Source organism: Lissotriton vulgaris, chromosome 2_1, assembly GCF_964263255.1.
Source record: "Lissotriton vulgaris chromosome 2_1, aLisVul1.2, whole genome shotgun sequence".
NCBI classification, from domain to species: Eukaryota; Metazoa; Chordata; class Amphibia; order Caudata; family Salamandridae; genus Lissotriton; species Lissotriton vulgaris.
In genome coordinates this window covers 94,768,464-94,791,296 of record NC_141687.1, presented here as the reverse complement: position 1 = coordinate 94,791,296, position 22,833 = coordinate 94,768,464, and the positions used below count along the sequence as shown (strand labels likewise).

Here is a 22,833-nt window from a genome sequence, read left to right as displayed (position 1 = left end):
GCATGAGTAGTGAGGGATAGCCATATATATCCTGAATGACGAGGTAGTGATCTACAGTTGAGCAGGCACGCCTTGATGTTTGGAGTAAGGCTCGCACGCTCAGCTACAGGTCCGGCGGGAGAAGGGAATTGTCTAGATGAAGTATTAAGGCTTGGCTTAAAAAAGAAAGAACAAGTGGCACAATTAAAATGGACGTTAAAAGACCCTGAAAATGTACATAGCGTCGGAGCATTACACCCTTTCTCATTAACTTCCATCAGTTCGGACCTGATCCAATTTGCTCGTGCTCCAATGGGGTAGCCGGCAGCATGGCTGGCACTGGCCGCGGAACAGGCACGGACGGGCGCAGACGGGCTTGCGTTTGGCGCACACCTAAAGTGGTGGCCCGCAGGTCCTGGACACTTGGCTGGTGTTAGAGTGTACTACTTTATTCCCATACTGTAAGATGTGGGACTTAGAAACTTTTTCCAAAATTTCTGCGCAGAGAACCAATGGAGATCTGGGTCACAATCGAAGCCACAGCCATCAGTCTCAACTTTCTAGCTTGCCCCACTGAAGGAGGTTGGATTGACAGAAAAGTTTATAAGTTTGAATGTTGCGGGATTCACCAGGACCAATTCCGAACACCATCCGATGAGTGTCAAGGCTTTCCATGGCATTACTTTGTTCTTCTCCCACGCACATCTGTCCCACCTTCATGAATGACCGCACCGGGACCCTGCTGTTCAGCAGCCCATCGTCATCGAGTGCCGCTTTCAACACAGCTTACCTCCCGCCGACTCATTGTCAAACAACATTTTTTTCTTAAAAGTGTCTAAGTCAGACAATACACTTTCCAGTGGCCCCTGAATCAGATCGGAGGTCCATCACGGGCCAGCCTTAACTTTTGACTTTGACCCAGTCTAGGTTGGCTACACAGCTGTGGTTGGCACATTGTCCTTTTTGGAGCTATATTTATTTCAATCTTTAAAAATTCATATCTCAGGTTCTACTTATTAGATTTTGTCTTTTTGGTGCTAATACATTTATTGAACCATTGTCTATTTTTCTACATTGGATTGGTATTTTTCTTGTGTTGCGTTTTCACTTTATTACTATTTAAGTACTGCATGAATACTTTACACTTTGCCCCTAAGTTAAGCCTGGATTCTCTGTGCCATAGATACCTGGGGATTGAGCCCAGGCTGATCTGATGATTTTATTGGTTGAACCTGACAAGGATTGTGATTATTATTTGAAGTAGGTTCTCATCCCCTTCAACTAATACACTAATTTCTTACAGAGGATCTTACTGAAAAGAGTCGATCCTCGTGTATGCATGCTAGGTGATGGCTCCAACCCACCTCACGAAGCAACAGAAACCTACCACTGCACTGCAGCGTGCCTCCAACCAGCCCCAATTTCAACATGCATTTCCAACTCCTACTCGCCTCTCCATGCACCTCCAACCCATACTAACCCCACGGTGCCACCCTAGCCACCGCTACCCCACCACGCAACCCTAGCCACCGCTACCCCACCACGCAACCCTGGCCACCGCTACCTCACCACGCAACCCAAACCATTTGCTACCCCACCACGCACCTCCAACCTGCCTAACCTCACCACGCACGTCGAAGCCACCAACCTCATCACCCACCTCTTACCGGATCCATAAATCAGACACCATCTAAAAGAAATATTTACAAAACAGACTTTTGTGATTATTTTTTGGAAAGTGTACAGAGATTCGTTTCAGGCTTCCATCTTGGAGGAAGCACAGAGCTTGGCAGCTGAATTGACATGCAAAACAGACAAACGTTTAAGTTAAAAGCATGTCACCTATAATTAACCTTTGCTAGTCCCCGTTTCTCGGCTTCATCTGGTTTTACTGGAATCCTCCCTGTGATATGTGTGAGTGACATTGCACACAGGAGCGTATCACAAACAGCGGACTTTCCTCTGATCTAGCAAGCTGCCCTGCACCTCGACAATGGCTGGTTTTGTATCACTTGGTGTGTGCCTGGCATGACCCGTCGCAGACACAGGAATCTGCCTCTCTGGTATTGTGTTACCTGTCACGCACCTCCGTTTGTGGACTACGCGCCCACAGGCTAATTATGTGACGCTCTATTGTCCTTTTGTTGTCAGATGATTCAGACAGGAATGTAAAGTAATTGTGGCGGGTTCCCACCCCACCCTCTCTAAAAATATCTCCTCCCACGGATTGGCAAATTTAAAACTTGTTGTATGTATAAAGTTTTACGCCCTGTTGGAGAGAGCGAAGTCCAATATGCCCTCATCACTCAGAGTGGCTCTCTTATGAAAGTTCATGGCAGCAGGGCTCAAATAATCTTAACCACTAAGGAATCCCAGGAGTACCACTCCATTCCACTGTTATAGGTTGCCTGCGCCATTACATACGGGGAACTACCTGACGCAAATAAGTCTTAATTCTGCTAAAGAGTCTAATCCTAGCTTCTCTTCTTCTTTTACTCCAAGACCCCCAGGGTGAAGTATCTACATACAATTGGGGTCGAGAAGCAAATGCTTATTTATATAACTTCTCAGCTCACAGCCAAATGGATAAGGATGCTTGGAATTTGCCCGGTGAACATTAACAACTTGTTTTTGACACGTGCCTCAAATTACCATCCTGTGGTTTTCAAAATATTATTTTAAATGGAAATATTTAGTGTTCACGCAGATCACATTATCATTGAGGTAGATGGCTACCACTCGTGATGTCGCTCCCGGGTCACTGAGGATAGAGGGAAGCCGAGGCCAAGCAGCAAAGAAAAGCAAGGAACGGAGGTGGACAGTGGACCAGGAAGGAAGTTCACGTGGGCGCCACCTCTAATTATGGGCGTGGTTGGAGGACCTGATGGAACGCTAGGCAAGACCTGGACCCTCAGGTGAGGTCACAGAGGGAGATTCCAGAGCTATGAACTCCACAGAGGTGGAGCAGGAGAGTATGTAGAACTAGAACACAGAGGGGCAAAGGAAACCCTAAAAGCACAGACAGACGCAGCAGCTAGAAGAGCTAAATTCACAGAAGGAAGTGGAACAAAAAGCACAGAAACGAACAAACAAGTGCCAGTGTGAAACAAATGAACCACTGATGGAAGGAAGGTTATTGGGAGTGGTAGGTAGGCACCGAACACCAGCCACGAGGCAACCAACCATCCCTTGGTAGCTGACACCGAGAAATAAGGCTGATCTTAGGAGACAGGCATGTAAAACAATGATATGGATCCTGCTTATATTTACGTGGCCTCCACCCCTGGAACACCTTAGGGAGACCTTGGGAATATCCACAATGCAAATTACTTTTAAAGTGCACATACCACCAAAGTCAAGTTTGCAGTGAATTTTACTTTTAAAAGCAATGTTGCAACACAAGGCTGCTTTAAAATGAGCTCCGATTCTCAGCGGTGCACACATGCAAATGCAACAAAGGCTGCTGGCCTCTAAACTGCCTTGCCCTATTATCTACTAGGGACTTTTAGGGTAGGTTGTGCCAATCATAAGGGTACCTCAATGCATGTGTTTGTGTTTAACATAGCAATAGCCCTGGGCCTGGCTATCAGATCCCAGGGCACACTCAGAGTCAGCTACCACCAGCATCAGTCGGCACACGAAAAATAGGGGGGATGAACAGGCAAAAATTGTGACTTTCTAACATACTACTCTCCAAACAAAAGGGGAGGAATTATTAACCTGCACCAATGTAGTCCTCAACAGCTAAGCTGAAAAACCTGGTAAGTCCATCCGGATTTGCATGGGCAACCCAGGGTCTTTGCTCCACTGTGAAGTCCATCAACTGTAGAGAAACAGACCACCTCAAGAGCTTGAGATTCACCCCCCCCCCCCATCTGCATAAGACATCTGAGTGGTCCGTGGTCAGTTTGAACATGAAAATTAGTACCAAACATGTATGGTCTCAGCTTTTTCAGGAGCCACACCACAGTAAAGGCTTCCCTCTCAATGGCACTCTATCTTTGTTCTCTGGGGAGAAGTCACCTGCTAATGAAGGCAGTTAGCTAATCAAAAGCCCTCCGCATTTACCTATGCCAACACTGCCCCAATCCCGTGTTCTGAAGCATCTGTCTGTACGACAAATTCCTTGGTGTAGTCAGGGGCAACAACACTGGGGCTGAACACATAGCATCTTTCAGAGTGTCAAAAGCCTTCTGACACTCTGGGGTCTGCAAAACCTTCTTTGACCTCTTCCTAGAAGTGAGTTCTGTCATAGGAGCCACAATGGTCCCATAGTTCTGAACAAACCTCTTATAGTACCCAGACAAACCAAGGAATGTCCTGACTTGTGTCTGGATAATGGGAGCTGCCTAGTCCTAAATGACTTGAATTGTGGCCTGAAGAGGCTGTACATGGCCTCCACCTACAAGGTGGCCCACGTACACACAGAACTCTGCCCTATGTGGAACCTGCTTGCCTTTTTAGTCAGGCCTGCTTGCTGCATGGCCTGAAGCACTTCCCTTAAGTGGTTTAAGTGATCCTCTCAGGTAGAGGTTTACACAGCCATATCATCTAGGTAAACTGCATTGAACTGCTTCAACCTCATCAGGACCTTGTTCACCAGCCTTTGGAAGGTGGCAGGGGCGTTCTTTAAGCCAAAACACATTACTTTGAACTGGTAATGTCCCACTTGTGTGGAGAATGCTGAGCTCTCCTTTGCTCCCTCAGCTACGGCAATCTGTCAGTAGCCTGAAGTGAAATCATTGGCTGGATTTTGGCTCTCAGAAAAAAAAGTCTTATAACTTATTTTCTGTGCAAGTTATGATAAATTCAACAATGCTAAGTTGCTGGATTTATCAATACCATTCAGTTCAGTCTTTGATTGATATTTTCCCCAATCTCCTAGCAATAGTTATGAGTCCATAACATATTGCCATGCTACCCTATGAAGCCAACTATCATCAATAGGGGAAATTAAATGTGCAATTTCTTCCTCAGCAAGGTTTATAAAACTTCTTTTATAAAGTCCCTGCTCATAATTACAAGGACCCCCTCCGCTCCACCCCTGGAACAGCTAGGGGAGACCAAGGGTGTTCCTAATATGCAAAACCGATTTAGATTATTACTTCACAGTGCCCACAGCACCAACGCCGACTTTATAGTGAATTTTCTACACTGGTTAAAAATAAAATTGGCAGCTTCCACTCACCAGGGTTTATAAAACATATTTTATATGGACCCTGCTTCTAGTTATTTGACCCCCCACCCCTGGAAAACCTAGGGGAGACTTTGGGGATACCCACAATGTAAAACTAAGGTAGACCATCACTTTAAAAGTGCCCATACCACCATGGTGGAGTTTGCAGTGAATTTTACTTTTAAAAGCAGTGCTGCAACACAAGGCTGCTTTTAAAAAGACCTCAGGCTGACAGCAGTGCACGCATATACGTGGAACAAAGGCTGATGGCCTCATAACTGCCATGCCCTATTGTATACTAGTGACTTATAGGTAGTTGTTATCCCCTTGCCCTATTATCTACTATGGACTTATAGGGTATATTGTGTCAATTAGAAGTGTACCTCAATGCATGTGTTTGCGTTTAACATAGCACTGACCCTGGGCCTGGCTAGCAGATCCCAGGGCACAGTCAGAGTCAGCTACCACCGTAGTTAGTCAGGACACAAAAGACAGGGGATGAACAGGCAAAAAGGGTGACTTTCTAACAATCACAAAAGAGAGCAGTGCAAGACAGAAGCCACAATAGAAAATGCAGTGATGCTACCAGAGGAACATGGAAGCAAACAATGAAGGAATAATGAAGAAGACCAAGCTCAGGGCCTGCTTGCTGAGATTACTGAATGTGCATGACAGTAAATCTACACATCGAAAGAGAGATCTGGTTGCAAGAAGAGCAGGGCTGCTGCATCTGGTAAGGAGGAAGAAGCCTGAGGCAGAAAGCCAACATAGGTGTTTCTATAAGGAGTACCTGACAGAAGGAAACACACCTGTGGAAGGTGAAAGTTAATCTTTTTGTAGCAACGACAGTGAATTGGTGAATTGAAATAGAGTGAAATGAAATATAAGTTTCCCCGCTAAACATGTATCAAATGTAACTGGGGAGGCATTGCTCAAAAGGCACAAGAACTAATGGAACAATAAAAGCAATTGATGAAAAATAATAAAGACAACACAATAAAGTCATTGTGTGCAGACTTCAAAGCTTAAGGAACAGCTATGGTGAGAAGAGACTGGAAACAACTGACCATGATGTGATCAGTAAGAACTCGATTCTTGATATAATATTTAGCAGCAGCCATTCTGCTCACTTGCTTTGATTCCTAAGCTGCTAAACATGGATGTGAGGTGCAAATGGTCTATTGAGAGTCCAAAGGCTTGTGAAGATCATTCACTGGGCCTTTTCACCACAGGCAAGTGAGACACATTGGGCCCGATTCACAGAACTAACTTAAGACAAAATACTAAACTTACTACTTTCGGTATTCACAGAAGGCATTTAGGGCTAGATGTAGGTAAATCATATTTACCGATTCATAAATACAGAATTTTACAGATTCGGTATTCATAAATCGGTAAATCTGATGTAGGTAATTATTCGGTAACAAATACCGATTCGGTAGGATTCTGTATTTACCGAATCGGTAATTACCGAATCAGTTTTTGCCATTGATTCCTATGGGCCTTGAAGCCCATAGGAATCAATGGCAAATACCGATTCGTAATTACCGATTCGGTAAAAATACCGAATTGCCAAGGGGGACAGGGTGTCACTTTGACACCCTGTTGCACCCCTGTTTCTGGCTTGTGTGCCATGTGACACATATACATGCCCTTAGGGCAGGTATGTGTGCCACATGGCACAGATGTACATGCACAGATGTGCATGTACACAGGAATTCGTTATTTACCACCCAATAGTATTGGGTGGTAAATAACAAATTCTTAAGGGCCTGTGGCACTGTTTACTGTGCCACCTACATATTGATTTACAGAATTGGTAAATTTATCGATTCAGGATTATACCGATTCTGTAAATTTACCGAATCGTTATATTTACCAATTCTGTAAATCAAAGGCCCCCTACATTACAAAACCCAAATACCGGTCGGTATCGGCCGAAATCGACCGTTATCGACCGGTATTTGGTCTCCTACATCTGGCCCCTAGTAGTCTCAAGTTAGAATTTTGTCTTAAATTAGGATTTTGTCCTAAATTAGGATTTTTTCCTAAATTCGGATTTTGTCCTAAATTAGGATTTTGTCCCAAATTAGGATTTTGTCTTAAATTAGGATTTTGTCCTAAATTAGGATTTTGTCCTAAATTAGGATTTTGTCCTAAATTAGGATTTTGTCTTAAATTAGGATTTTGTCCTAAATTAGGATTTTGTCTTAAATTAGGATTTGGGGGTAGATGTATCAAGTTTTTGAGATTCGCAAAGGCTTTTTTGCATTTTTTGAAATGTATCAAAAAAATCGCAAAATGAGGAATCGCAAAAATTGGCGATTCCTTATTTTGCTTAAGCATTTAAGGAATCGCAAATTTTGCAATTCCTTAAATGCGATGTATGTGGGTTTTAGAAATTGCGCATTTGGGTTAAGAAATTGCAAATTACCACCAACTTGTAGTTGGTGGTAAATTGTGATTTCATTTAAAAATGCCCTATTTGCCATTTGTGAAGGTGTATGCACACACATGTAAATTTCAGGGGTGCAGCAGGGTGTCTTTTAGACACCCCTGCACTCTTGAAATTATTCTCAATTTGCGAATTCGCAAATTGCGATTCGCAAACTAAGAAATATTTCACAATCATTCCTATGGGCCTTCTGGCCCATAGGAATGCATGGGAAATTATTCCTTAATTACGAATTCACAAATTGCGAATTCGCAAATAAGGAAGACTAAGAAATCGCTAAAAAATAGCAATTTTCTACATACATTCCATTTTGCGATTTCTAAATAGCGATTACTTAAAAATCGCTATTTAGAAATCGCAAAATGGAATCTTGATACACCTATCCCTTAGTCTCAAATTAGGATTTTGTCCTAAATTAGGATTTTGTCTTAAAATAAACTTAAATTTAACTTAAGTTTCTCTTAAATTTAAATTAAGATAAAATCCTAATTTAGGACAAAATCCTAATTTACGACAAAACCCTAAATTAGGACAAAATCCTAATTTAAGACAAAATCCTAATTTAAGACAACATCCTAATTTAAGTCAAAATCCTAATTTAGGACAACATCCTAATTTAAGACAAAATCCTAATTTAAGAATACTAAATGCCTTCTGTGAATACCAAAAGTAGTAAGATTAGGATTTTGTCGTAAATTAGTTCTGTGAATCGGCCCCATTGTGTAGGCGGCCAATACAGAGCATTCATAACAATGCATAGAAGCATCGACAACCCCAATAAATCTGGCCTTTCAAACTAAGTAGTAGATCTATTTGCGCTCGCTTCCTAAATGTATTTTATGTTTACGATTCCAAGATGGCTGATATGTTGCTTTCAACAAATACGCCATTGTGAAACAGTAAGTTAACCATAAAGAAAAGCAACATGCATTCAAAGATGGATGATTGTCCAAATGCATGCACGTGAAACAATCTCTGAGTGCTTTAGGCATACTGTATTATTCTTTACCTTTCCAAGATGGCTGAAGTGCTGAAACAAATACATCGTCCATCTTAGTATGGTAAAGAATGATAACAATGGCGATAAAGATGGCCATCAAAACAATGCCATCACAATATGTGGCAAAGTACCAGTGGCAATGAGGCAAGTGGCAATGACCAGTCCTGTAGTCGTGGGAGAGGAGCTGCCGGGGTGTAAGCCAAAAAAAAAAAAACTTAACAATTGTAAAAGTGAAAAATAGGATTTATTTTTTTTAAAAGGGCAGATTGGCCCACCACTCAGGCACTCATAGGGCCTACTTTTATGGTGGATGTGCACAAAGTACGCACATGAAATTCCCTGCCATCCTTTACAGCGAGGAAAACCAAAAGTTGAAGCAAGTTACTTAAGAGCATAAGCAATGACAAATGAAAGTACCAATAGATGAAGACGGGTGCCCTTAAACCCCTCCATGTATGTATGTGTGTTTGATTATTATACTTGAAAGCTAAGCCAAAGGTCATATCGAAAAATATACCCTGCAGTTGACTACTTGGAAGAAAGAGATTTTAGACCTGCGATCAGAACTGTAGAAGAGGGATGCGTGTTATGGTCTTATACACGCACTATCATGCTAATCATGAAAAACCTAAAAACTATTGAAATTATAGAACCCTAGGCATGTGGACTGCTTTGTAAACTAGACATGTGCAGCATACGAGCACTTTACAGTAGTGGCTGCCAAAAGAAATCGCTTTCTGGAATTGTTTGTCTGTGTTGCTGCAGTTCCACAGAACAAAACACACTTGTGGAAGACAAAGAGAAACAAAATAAGCAGAAAGAGATGATGGACTACAAATGGAAAAGTAAAAGTAGGAGGCTGCAGTGACTAACAGCAAGATATAGACACAACAACGTGGAGACAGCCAATGCGAATATTCCTTAAGGATGATGATGATGATTGAAGCCTTATATAGCGCAACTTAGCCCGTAGGCGTCAAGGCGCCGATGATGGAAAAGTCTGTGTGGAGGGGAGGAAGCGTGCCAACTAGCAATAGGATTCACTGAAGAGCCAGGTCTTCAAGGCCTTTCGGAAAAGGAGATAGGATGATTGAGCCTTGAGCTCCACTGGGAGGGAGTTCCAAAAAATTAAGTCAAGTTTATTGAGCTCCCTTGATGTCACTTGTTCAAATGTAAAGACCGGTAAGTTAGAGCGGTGGAAAAGGGTCTATTCCGCAGAATCGGGACCACAGATCTACTCTGATGATGCTGACTGCAGATTGAAGCAATATCACTTCCATTGGAGCGCAAAAGAGGGTGTAGTGGGAATAGGAAAAATGTCAGGATTCAGGTGAAATGTAAATAAGACAACAAAAACTGAGAGACAGAACAAGCAGTCTCTGAAGGGCAAAAGACAAGTGGTGAATTCTAGCTCAGAATTAAAAGCTAGAAAGACCACAGCAGAGAGATCAACAAGAGAAGGGGTTTAAAGACAGAGTAGGAGAAATAGGAGGCGTGGGGAAAGTATGACTTCATGAAGTGATGTTCAAAAGGTTGAAAGAAGATGATGGGTATCAAGAAACAAAGTAAAAAGAAGATGGTGAGGAGAAGGGAATATTCAGGGAATAATGCATGGATTTCAGGAGCGAACAGATATAGAGGAGCAGGAAAATACGCATCATTGGTCGCTACGTCACAGGGGTGTGCTGAATCAATGAATCTGAGGCATATTTACAAGCCCCTATCGCCACCACAACGTCCCTTATAGTTAAGTCACTATTCATGGCTTAACGCTGCCTTGTAAATAAGTATACGAAAAGGGGGTGCCAGTGAACCATTAAACATTAATCACATTTATTCAAAATCACAGTAGATACAGACACTAAACAGGGCACATTGCCAATTAATCACAATGGGCAAAAACTACAAGACATTAGACAAAAATACATACATCGTAGTGTCCAAAGAGGAGAAGAAAGGGGGCGGGGGGAGGAAGGGATTAGCGTGATGCTGTGAAGAAGAAGGATGTGTAAGAAAAGATAATAAATGTGACCACAGATTATTTAAAAATTAACATATAAAGCTAAATTGGCTTCAGATCCCTGAGCCAAGAAATTCATCAAAAATCATGTGTATGACGCTGGTTCTGAATATTCAAAAATAGGGGCGGCGTCAACTGAGGTGAAAGGGAGTAGCCGTCAACGTTTTGACCCCACACTACAACTGTAGTTACTCGAGTGTTTTACTATTGCGTGGAAATTAATTACTCCACCCACCATGAATTCCTAGTGTACCCTTGGGTTTCACGTTCTGTGTCCTGATGAAGACCCCGGTGTAAGGTTTCAACTACGCCTACAGTTGTAGTGTGGGGTCGAAACATTGACGGCTACTCCCTTTCACCTCAGTTGACGCCGCCCCTATTTTTGGATATTCAGTACCAGCGTCATACACATGATTTTTGATGAATTGATGGAAATCAGTGATTTCAATTCTTGGCTCAGGGATCTGAAGCCAATTTAGCTTTATATGTAAATCTTTAAATAATCTGTGGTCACATTTATTATCTTTTCTTATACATCCTTCTTCTTCACAGCATCACGCTAATCCCTTCCTCTCCCCCGCCCCTTCCTTCTCCTCTTGGGGCACTATGATGAATGTATTTTTGTCTAATGTCTTGTAGTTTTTGCCCATTGTGATTAATTGGCAATGTGCCCTGTTTAGTGTCTGTATCTACTGTGATTTTGAATAAATGTGATTAATGTTTAATGGTTCACTGGGACCCCCTTTTTGTATACTACATAGCACCCAGGTCCCCAGTGACTTATTTGGGTAACCCCCCCCCCCTCTATTTTCCTTGCCTTGTAAATAAGGCACCCTTTCACGCAGTACTTAGCATGGAAGAGGAGGGCAGTGCGTGTTGCAGTGGGCGTTCCAATGCAACACCTATTGATTTTGGAGTTGCCCCTCTTTCACAAGAGCAGCGTAAATAGGAGGCAGCACCAAAAATAAGACCGGGGAAAACCTGGCCTTAACCAGGCTCCATGTGTGCTGCTACCTTGTGCAGAAGCAACAAAATGCCAATGCGTGTTTATGAGCAGAAGATGCCCCTTCCTGCACATAAACAATCATTTAAAAAAAATGGCGTTTTGCAACTTCTATGTGTGCTCCATTAAGCAGCACACACAGAAGTTACAAAACGATATATAAATAATGTTTATGGGAGACCTTCCAGCACATAAACAATCTTCCCCTCAACACAGGCACCCTTGCACTATAGTGCGAGGGTGCCTGTGTAAGCGCTAGGCAGCTACATGTAGCGCCAGCGCAGGAGGAAACACAGGGATTCACCATATTCTAGTAAATATGGTGCAGCCCTGTGTTTCTAAAGTGGCACGGCGTGTTGTTAGCCTTCTTGGCTTAACAACACAATTTGCCACTTTCTTGTGAATATGCCCCTCTAGTTTTTCCTTTAGCATCTAACCACTGGGGCAGGGGTCTATTTTCTCTTCTTGTATTGGAAGCATTGCTACTCTGCTCAGAACAAGAGTAAGAGGAGTAACAGAGCTCTAGGAGAAAGGAAAGGATCACCACCACCCCTTTACTGCAAATGTAAGCATCTGCCTGCCATCAAAAGCCCGAACATTGCAATAACATAGGGAACACGCCCAAATGAGGAAGTAAAGGGACAATTTGAAATTGAATAACTAGAATAAATGGGGAATGTGTTACAGAAATTAAGGGTTGGTGGAGGTGGGTGAAAACATTAAAAAATGTGACCATTCACATGTGGGGAGTAACAGGTAACTGTTTCCTCAATACATTTGAAACTTTTTTCAATTTTTCATAAAGTTCACATAAATGTAACGTCTTGAAAACAAGATGTGCAGTAAAAAGATAATCCTGCAAGTAGTTCCATACGAAACAACCGACCTATTATCCTGCAGGCAAACTATTATGGAAAACTGCAACTTATATGAAGCTGCATAGACCGCCCTTTTCTCACAATTTAGCAAAAATGTAATGTCTTACACCCTCAATCCAAAGTGATTCACAAATTCTTAACTTTCAAAGTGCAAAAGTCATGGAATGATGATGGACAGGGAAAGGTGTTTGTAAAATTTAACATACAAGGCATTCAAGTGATGATAGATTTTGTAAATCTAGCAAAGGCTTGAATAGCAGACTTTTCCCTAAACTGACCAGTGTAGCGAAGGCAGAAGAAACTATATAACTGATTAAAAATGGAGACTGAAATCGCACATAAGTCCTATTTTGTGGAATGGCCAGAAAATAAAGGCATAGGAAAAAAAGCAAAAGAGTAAAATTGAGAAATCTTGACTGGTTGAACCATAGTGTCTATGTAGCCACTAAAAAAGGAGAATATACTATTGACTTTTGTGTACAAGGATTGATTGCCTGTGTAGACTGAGTTCTGATGGCTAGATCACCACGCAAGAGGGTTGACTAGTGTGGCATAACAGAGGGAAGAATATCATATCATTCATGAAGGATGAAAGCAGGAGTAGGAAGTGAGGATATCGAGCTAGGAATAGGAAGAGTGAATGAGAGTACCACAAGAGTACCAGTGAAGACTTTAAAAATAAAGTTTATGACAAATAAACTCCTGGAACCAAGACTAAGCATGGTGAAGTATCCAGAAAGACTGGCTAAGTAGCATTAAAAGCAAATATAACTGTGGAAATGATGGGGGACAATGCGACAGAGAAAATATTAGGCAGAGAGACGCAGTACTCTCTGAAGAGGCAAATAATGCAGCTGACAAATGAATGCAAACCAACAATCTTACAAACCTACAAGATGTAAATATATCTTACATATTTCGTTTTACAAAATATGCATTTTCCACTCAATATCAATGAATGCACAGACAATACGAGTATGGAGAAAAGGCAAGGATGCAACTAACTAGAGGGGAAGCACATGTGCAATGGAGATAGGCGGTCGACCACCCTTACGAAATGCGCAGTACCCTCTCTCCCACAAAGGCAACAGACTCAATATGTTGAGTTAGGACATAGCAAATTTACTTCACATGAAACAATGTGGTATAATAACCACTGTGAACCAATAACATTACGCAATAGAAACTATCACAGAATACTCAGCAAGCCTGAACACAGCATTGCACATATCCTATTTACATCTCCTCTTTGAGGGCAACATAGTACAGAAAGACCAGGTGAGAAAAACTGACACATCAAACATTTGTGATAGCTCCAGAGACCACATAGCGCATTGGTCCCTGCCTGGGCATCCCATGACTCTTGGTTATGCCCCACATAATCTCCGGGGTACCCGAGGTAGGATGCAACTAACTATTCTGGTTAAAAAGATGAAGCAATGACAGGATGCAAGTGTTAACAATAAATGGAGATATTCCGAAGACGCTAATGAGAATACAATAAGATTTGATCAATTTCTTTAAATGTTTGCATCAATCAGAGAAGATTAATTTATGTTAGAAGCAAAACTCTCCAAATTTGTTTGGAAAAGATCCCTATAACCAATATCAAAATGGACAGTCACTCAGCACATGATGATGGATGTGCCTCTGAGAACACAAGGCTTGTTACAAAAGCCACAGCCCATGAGTGGTGCATTGCTATGTATAGCTTTGACAGAGAAAGAGAGAAACATAAAATACCAGAGAGTAATTAAAAAGAGCAAACAAGCAAAAATGGTCAAATTCAGGACAGCTCATGGAAAGTGTGAGATTTTGAGGTCACTCTCACAGATAAAATAAGACATTAACACTTTTGTCAACGATTTTACAGAAATGCCCAAGAAAGAATTCCTAATTATCATAAATGAAACTCATGCAGGAGTTGGGATGGACATTTCTACAGGGACAATATGAGATCACTGCTAAACACATCATGGCAGACAAGCGACAACCAGAAACCCAAAGCGGTGCTCTGGCTCAATGCTGACAAATTGATCTGTTTGGCATAGTGATCTTACCAATTAATGACAATGAGCAAATTTGGTTTACATTACAAATTCATAATTTACTTAGAGCAAGCATACTGTAGCCACAACAAACTTATAAAAAGTAGGTCATTTAGAATCACCAGAAAAAGGCAGTATGATTGACCACCGTTTCTACTAACCATAATAACAAACACAACTTCAAAATACTTCACACCATTGGAAGAAAAATAAAACTCATACTGTAAGCAGACCATGAGTTTTTATGAATGAAAGAACTATTCAAAACAACCTGAAAAGGAACATGCAATAGGTCTTGATATTTTTTTTAACATAAGTGGGGATTGTGAAGTTGCATTTTTTCACACCTGAAAAGGACAATGCAATAGGTCTTGATATTTTTTTTAACATAAGTGGGGATTGTGAAGTTGCATTTTTTCACACCTGAAAAGGACAATGCAATAGGTCTTGATATTTTTTTTAACATAAGTGGGGATTGTGAAGTTGCATTTTTTCACACCTGAAAAGGACAATGCAATAGGTCTTGATATTTTTTTTAACATAAGTGGGGATTGTGAAGTTGCATTTTTTCACACCTGAAAAGGACAATGCAATAGGTCTTGATATTTTTTTTAACATAAGTGGGGATTGTGAAGTTGCATTTTTTCACACCTGAAAAGGACAAGGCAATAGGTCTTGATATTTTTTTTAACATAAGTGGGGATTGTGAAGTTGCATTTTTTCACACCTGAAAAGGACAATGCAATAGGTCTCGATATTTTTTTTAACATAAGTGGGGATTGTGAAGTTGCATTTTTTCACACCTGAAAAGGACAATGCAATAGGTCTTGATATTTTTTTAACATAAGTGGGGATGGTGAAGTTGCATTTTTTCACACCTTGATAAAGTTCTGTGAACACTTTCACAACTTTACAAGGCTTCCAGAGCTTTTCACTTTGCCACCTAATACATAAAATCATACATTTTTCAACAAATACCATAACACATACTCTTAACGGATCACTGAAATAATATCGACTGACAAAATATCGACTTGCCAAAATATCGTGGACAAAATATCGACAGTCAAAATATCGAGTTTGTATCTACAAACAGGTAAGTACAAAAATATCGAGTACAAAATATCGTTAACAAAAATATAGATGTAAAAAATATCGACTTTATTAAAAACAGTGTTAAATTAAATTAATATTAAATTTTAATTACTAAAATATACTTAAAACGACTTAAATTAAATTATAATAATTAAATAATAAATGAAAATAATAAAATTTATTTTTTTAAATCTTATATGTCGACCCTGAACCCTAAAAATACCCCTTTACCCAAAAACCCAAAACTGACCCTGAACCCTAAAAATACCCCTTTACCCAAAAACCCAAAACTGACCCTGAACCCTAAAAATACCCCTTTACCCAAAAACTGAAAACTGACCCTGAACCCTTAAAATGCCCCTTTACCCAAAAACTGAAAACTGACCCTGAACCCTAAAAATACCCCTTTACCCAAAAACTGAAAACTGACCCTGAACCCTAAAAATACCCCTTTACCCATGAACTGAAAACTGACCCTGAACCCTAAAAATACCCCTTTACCCATGAACTGAAAACTGACCCTGAACCCTAAAAATACCCCTTTACCCATGAACTGAAAACTGACCCTGAACCCTAAAAATACCCCTTTACCCATGAACTGAAAACTGACCCTGAACCCTAAAAATACCCCTTTAACCATGAACTGAAAACTGACCCTGAACCCTAACAATGCTCCTTTACCCAAAATTTAACAATATTACTTAATTACCAATTAATAATTAATTAACAATAACAATAAAATAAATATATTAGAACATTAGGTGTAATTATTTTAATAATTAATATTATTATTTGAAAATTAATTACTTAAAAATAACAAAAAATTATATATATTAAAAATGTACTCTAATTAATGTAATTAACTAATTACAATTAATAAATTAACAATTATTTACTAATACAAAATATATTCAAAATTATATTAATTAATTAACTAATTAATATTAATTAATTATCAAATAATTATTAATTAAAAATATTAACACACATATATTAATTAATTAAATATTATTAAATTACTTCCCACCCTATTCCCCTATAAACCCACAACCCGCTACAGAATTACATTACGCAATTATTAACAAAACAAAATTCATGTAATAAAATATTTTATAACATTAATACACACTATTCACACATATTATTACATAAAAATACACTATAAAATATTATATATTATTAAAAAATCGATATTTTTGCTATCTATATTTTATACAGTCGATATTACTTCACTTACCTGAAAAACGATATTTTTGTAGTCGATATTATGTCCAGTCGATATTTTGTCCAGTCTATATTTAAAACTCGATATTATGTCCAGTCGATATTTTGGAGTCGATATTTTGTCTCTATACCACTCTTAACAAAATCGCTCTGCATAAGGTCTACTTCACAGAGAACACTTAGGCATCATTCTAAAAGCTATACATGCTTGTAAGATTTACTGCTTTTATGAAAACAACACCATATTTGGAATTCGCAAGGATTGGATTCCAATTGTAAACTGATTTACAAGCGCGAAGATTTCACTCTGAGTAAATCTACTTACAGAAGTGAAAAGTGGGTTCTACAAGGTGGGGAGTGGGTAATGAATACCCTGTTAGTCCACAAACAAACACTTCCAGGACTATTCCCAAACTCATTTTGAACCCTTCCTACCTTGTAAAAGGGCATACATTTACTGCAAATATGGACAGGCGCACACCCCTTTCCAAGCTGGGAAGGGAAAGTGAGCACCCTCAACCTTTGTAGGTGCATTGTGGAAGGCGTTTCTCTACAACAACAGAGTTTACAATGTGGATAAACAAGAATTCTATGGCACATTTGCTCTGGCACAGTGATGTTCTTATGGGGAAATGGTGATGTACATATACCTGCAATCAAAAATTAAATGTTTTCAAGGAACCCTGGAAACTTGTAACTCTGGAGATTTCCAGGTGCAGATCTAGACAGTATTGCGAACTTTTTAAAGTTGTGAATTCACACCCTACATCTTTTCTGTACAATGCTGCTGTCAATGACAAACACTAGAATAAAATATTTGCTGCTCAAAAGATTAATACAAAAATATATAGATGCTTGGGGGGGTATGTGGTCTATTAAAGCCACACTTTCCCATGTTCATCCTGAGTGGTTCTCACAAGTGTCTTATCAACAGAAAGAAAGACCCCAAGGATGCAATATAACCCTCACTCAGCACATAGAAAGGACTTTGCTGCATGTTTCGGCAGATCTCTTACCTGCATTTTTTCCAGCATCTCGAAAAACTCTGCAGACTGTTGAGATAAAAAAAATAAAAAGTCAAATCATATTGTCAGTCTGATGCTTGGAGATGAGTAAAACAGTATAAAAATTCATAAATGTAATTCCAATTACAAGTGATTTGGATACTGATGTTCTGTGTCACATGCAGATGTTTCATCAAATGACCTCATTTGGATGCAGGATAAGGTATAATAACAGATTTTTAAAATGTGTAATTCAGACCCTGGAGCCAACATTGGTCGTATGAATTACAGAGCTATTGTTTCTGGCAGCACAGGAAAAAAACAGTTTGAGAAAATGACTGTGACAACAAATACTACAGAAATTGATGTCGCTATTGTTAGACTGGAAAACGTAAATAAAAGTATGTTATTTTCACTGTGCCATTTCTTAGTTGTGTCTTTTTTGTTCTTGCTATCTGCCATATTTACTTCAGCGTGTGTGCCAACAAGGGGTTTTATTTAAGCATTTAAACGGCGTTCTTCCATTTGACGTGAGGAAATATTGATTCTCAAAAAGACTGAACCGTGAGACCAACTCGAACGTCTAGATAAATCGTCGTCACTGCTCTGTCAATCACTACATCAGAGTGTTAACCCCGACATTGAAGGTTTAGAGCATCAAGGAGCTCATTTGAAATTGAAGCAATTGTACCGAATTACCTTCAGATCGGCCTTTTTGTTAAAAGGGTCTTTGCTAGATGCAATTTCTATTGTCCTGAAGATGGTCTTAGGGATTCATACCACAGAAGACCGAAACGTTGACTGTATCATCCATTTCCTGAATATTAGATATATTTTAAGTGATTGTTGTATTTACTAGGAGATACGTCAAATTCGGAATGGATTTTTTTACTCATGAACTATAGGTAGAATTGGAATTTACCTTTTCCATGTGTTTGCATTGGATTAACTTCACTTTTGATTGTACCCAACCTGATGTAATTATATATGAAAATACCTTCATATTTTGATTATATGATATTTCTGTGTTTGTCCTGATTCTGTAGTTTTTGTTTCTCTGCGCATTTATTGCACAAGTTATTCAATTCACTTTATTGTCGGTTAAAGATTTGATAAAACTGAACTATGTAAATATTTTGAATGCAACTCATTATAAGTTACACTGCTTAAATAAAATCCCTTGTTGGCACACTTGACCTGACACTATTTGTATTGCCTAAGCCTCCAAGGGTGTATTGGGTCTCCCCACACTACCATTCCAATATTTACTTCAGCAGCTACTTATAAATTGTAACATCGATTTTTAATGCGTTTCTTAGATAACTTATAAAACTATTCTGCACAACTGGACCAAATTTTACTGTTACATAATCCCTCTTTCTGCACGGTTGCTCCCAGTTTTTCGAGGATAACTGGAATTGCTGTTTTTTCTCTTTTGTGTTTAACTCTGTACAGTTGTGCACTGGGCTGTATGTGCAGTAACAGCGTACAGTGAATGTGCTCCGACTCCTAAAACATGGTAACACTTGCTAATCCCCAACTGGAATATTTAAGTTTCTAGTTAGGACCTATTTGGTGCAGTAAAATACATCAATGGTATGGAAAGCTACATTTCATATGTGGACTGCAGCATATATTGTGCCATCAACTAAGCTCACAAGGAAAACATGGCTTGACACATTCATGTGTAGTCTGGCGGCTGCAGCTTTTAAATCAGCAGGCAAACCTGTCAAAACAACCCTTTCTGACAGGAAAGAACCCTACTTTTTTATATTAAATAAGTCATCATTATGTAGGCCTCGTAGCTCAGAGGGTACTTAGTAATTAAAAGTGGTACATGCAAGTGTTTAGTAATGGCATGTGCATGCAGTGACTAGCCCCAAATGCATTTTCATTGTGGGGGCTGGAGCCGTACTAGCAAACAAATCTAACGTCCAGAAAAAATGAAATTTCTGATCATTCGGGTTTGGTAGAAGCTACCAGCGTCCACAATTTTTAATATTTATTAAAAATCCATTCCACTGCTGAAGCCAGAGTTTTGATACATATTTAGGAAAAGTAACTTTTAAAAAGTTAGACTTTGTCTGCCTGACCCCCCAATTGGCTAATGAGCATTAGTTAGCAGCAGCTGGCCCCAGTTAGTGCTTCCCCTAACGGGGTGAAAACACTTCTCCCAGAGAAGAAACAAGGCTTAGACACTTTTGAAAGTAAGACCAGGGTATGAGATATGTGTTTTCTGTCAGCTCAGGAAGGGTACCTGGGGAGGGTTCAGGAACTTTATTAGCTAAATAAGGACCATAATGAGGCCAGCCCATTGACACTTCAATGTAAAGGTAGCGGGTGGCTGGGGAAGAGAAGCATTTTGTCCCCTGGTTTTTGTGTAGCTAGTTTAGCACCAGCCCAGTGGAAGGAGGAGCTGCCCTTAGAATCAGTTTGGTGTAGCTGAGGAGAAGGGACTTACTACAATTCCTAAACACACCACTGGAATGTGCATAAGACACCTCATAGGGCAGAGGGTTGTGTCATCCTGAATTTCACTTCATTTAGTACACTGTACGATAGGCAATAAGGCACAGAGGGTGTGCTGCAAAAGTGCAAATGGGTTGCCCTGGATACTTTTTTAACATTGGCTAGTAAATCTTCACCCTAAATTGGTTAGTGGATCTTCACCCACGTCAGAACTTGTGTAAGAACTGAAGACAACTGGACCTGTTAACTGTGACCTGTATGTACAAGTGAAAGGCTGGACCTGCTCCCACTTGTAGTCAGGACTGAGCATTGGACTCTAAGGGTCAGTTGGCTGACCTCCTATGTGGCTATAGAGACGGAACAAGCTGTCAGAGGACTTTTTCAGAGAATGACCAGCTGACCCGTAGCACGTGGACCTGGACTGACCCTTGCTGGTGCCCTCTGCTAGAGTGAGTCCTGACTCCTAAGTGTTGTTCCTGAGGTCATGGGAGCCTTAGGAGTGACCAAGAGGAGCTGCTCCAGGAAGTCTGGAAAGCTAAGACTTAGAACGATTTTGGAATACAAAGACCTCCAAAGCTTCAGCAGGACCTTGCACAAAGATGTTTAATTTAGAAAGGACTTTGTCAGATGCTATGTTAGGCTTACTTCTGTTCCACCAAAAAAGTTGATTTAGAGTTTTGCAGACAAGTACTTTGTCACAAACGTGATGGACATCCTGTCCATCGTATTACAAGTGCGTCATGGGGAAATGTACTTCTAAGAAGGTTGAAAGGACATTTTACCAAGCTCAAAATGAAGCCATAAGTTCGAAGATAGAAATGGCGCGATGAGAAGAGTTTGGTGGTTACAAAGCCATTCCCTCCAAAACCAATGGATTCAGATGAACTTCATTTAATATCTGTACAACTTCAGTCATTCTGCTACCAGGGGTTGAGATCAGGTTTATATAATGAACTTGTTTGTTGGGCCTGATAGGATGTTGGTCATATTACTTGGCAACTAATAACCAATTTTATTACATTGACACACTTTTTCTCTGTATTGTAAAATCCTAGCTATGTTAACCATGAACTAGACTTGATTCACAAAAACAGTTTCAGATTACAACGCAAATGATAATTACAGCCAGACAGATTTGCAATTTACATTTGCTTGATCAGCCACAAATATTTCCGACTCACACCTACTTAAGGTGCACAAGTGAAAATGTATCAGTGCATATACGTGGGATTCACACAAAATATATGGCTTACACCTGGGTCCATATTAAATATAGGGTGCACTGCCCAAGTCTACACCACTTGGTGTGAATTTACTGTGAAGGCATCAATCTGTCCTGAGTTTCACAGAGGGGCAGAGATCACCCTGCCGGTGGGTGCAGTGAGGAACTACTATGTGGTGCGCAGTAAGTGCACCTCCGGGGATCACTTTATCTGAGCCCGAGTCTGTAATATGGCACGGGTGCAAAGGCAACATATTTCCTCTTTAGTGGGTATGAGAGACACACCCTTGGATTCACACCAGTGAACACTTAGCACTGTCACAATGTGTATTACAGAGGGACCGCACAAGCTACTGCGGTCATTTCGGTAATACCAAAGTGCCCCAGGGGTGGAAGAAGTGGGTTAACAAGCCTATTACAGTCCATGGTGCCCTTTCTGTAATACGACCCCTGTTTTCCAAACAATGTTTGCATTTACTTGATTTTTTCAAACAAATTTTTCTTTCTTCAATGTCTCTGCTTACTTTATTGAGCGTTGAAGCGCACACACAATTCTGTGCACATTCCCTCACTTATTCTCCAATCATCCAGGTGGATTTCTGTCATTAATTTGATGTTAATTTCTTTGAGCACCATTTATTCAACCACAATTACTTCGACCAATACTACTTTCACGTATATTTACTCTGACCTGTTTGATTTTCAGTTCCAACTAAAGTCCTACCCAATATGTGCACAAGATGCAGGCCACAGGAAGGCTGGGTTGACGTAAAGTTATATCAAGTACGGGTCAATAAAGCTGTTGCGGTCAAGGTAAAATGGGCAAATCAGTGGGGGTCGACCCATTCAGGTAAAATGTAGATGTTCGTGAATCACCAATAAATCCAAACTGAGAACTTCATTGTGAGTGCAGAGTTATTCCCCATGATGCCAGTAATGGAAGCTTCCAGTACCATTGGGATTATGAGGTCCTCTGATCATGAGGTTTTCATCCAGGCACCTTCCTGAAAGTAACTGGCTTCTCCGGGGTGTAATACAGAGAAAATGGAGCATCACCAGGTGCGTCAAGTGTAGAATTACTGATTTCACTTTTATTACACCATTTCCGAAGGTTCACTTCCAATCCCAGGTAATTACACCCTCCCTCTATATTACTGATACCAGTATTATAGGTAATTCCGTGTGAGGATTAAATGGCCACCTTCGGACATGCTTCTAACAGGCCCCTGAGAGGATGTTTACACATTTATAACAGAGCTA

General features: G+C 40.1%; 1 protein-coding gene across 4 annotated transcripts in view; it reads right to left on the bottom strand.

Annotated features, from left to right (window-relative positions):
- Positions 1–22,833, bottom strand: part of RAP1GAP2 (RAP1 GTPase activating protein 2) — a 1,533,685-nt gene that overhangs the window by 370,948 nt on the left and 1,139,904 nt on the right. For all 4 annotated transcript variants that reach the window (XM_086954529.1, XM_086954528.1, XM_086954531.1 and 1 more), the window contains one exon: positions 17,895–17,930. In XM_086954529.1, coding sequence (XP_086810655.1) covers positions 17,895–17,930 — 36 coding nt within the window. The remainder of the gene's footprint in view (positions 1–17,894; positions 17,931–22,833) is intronic.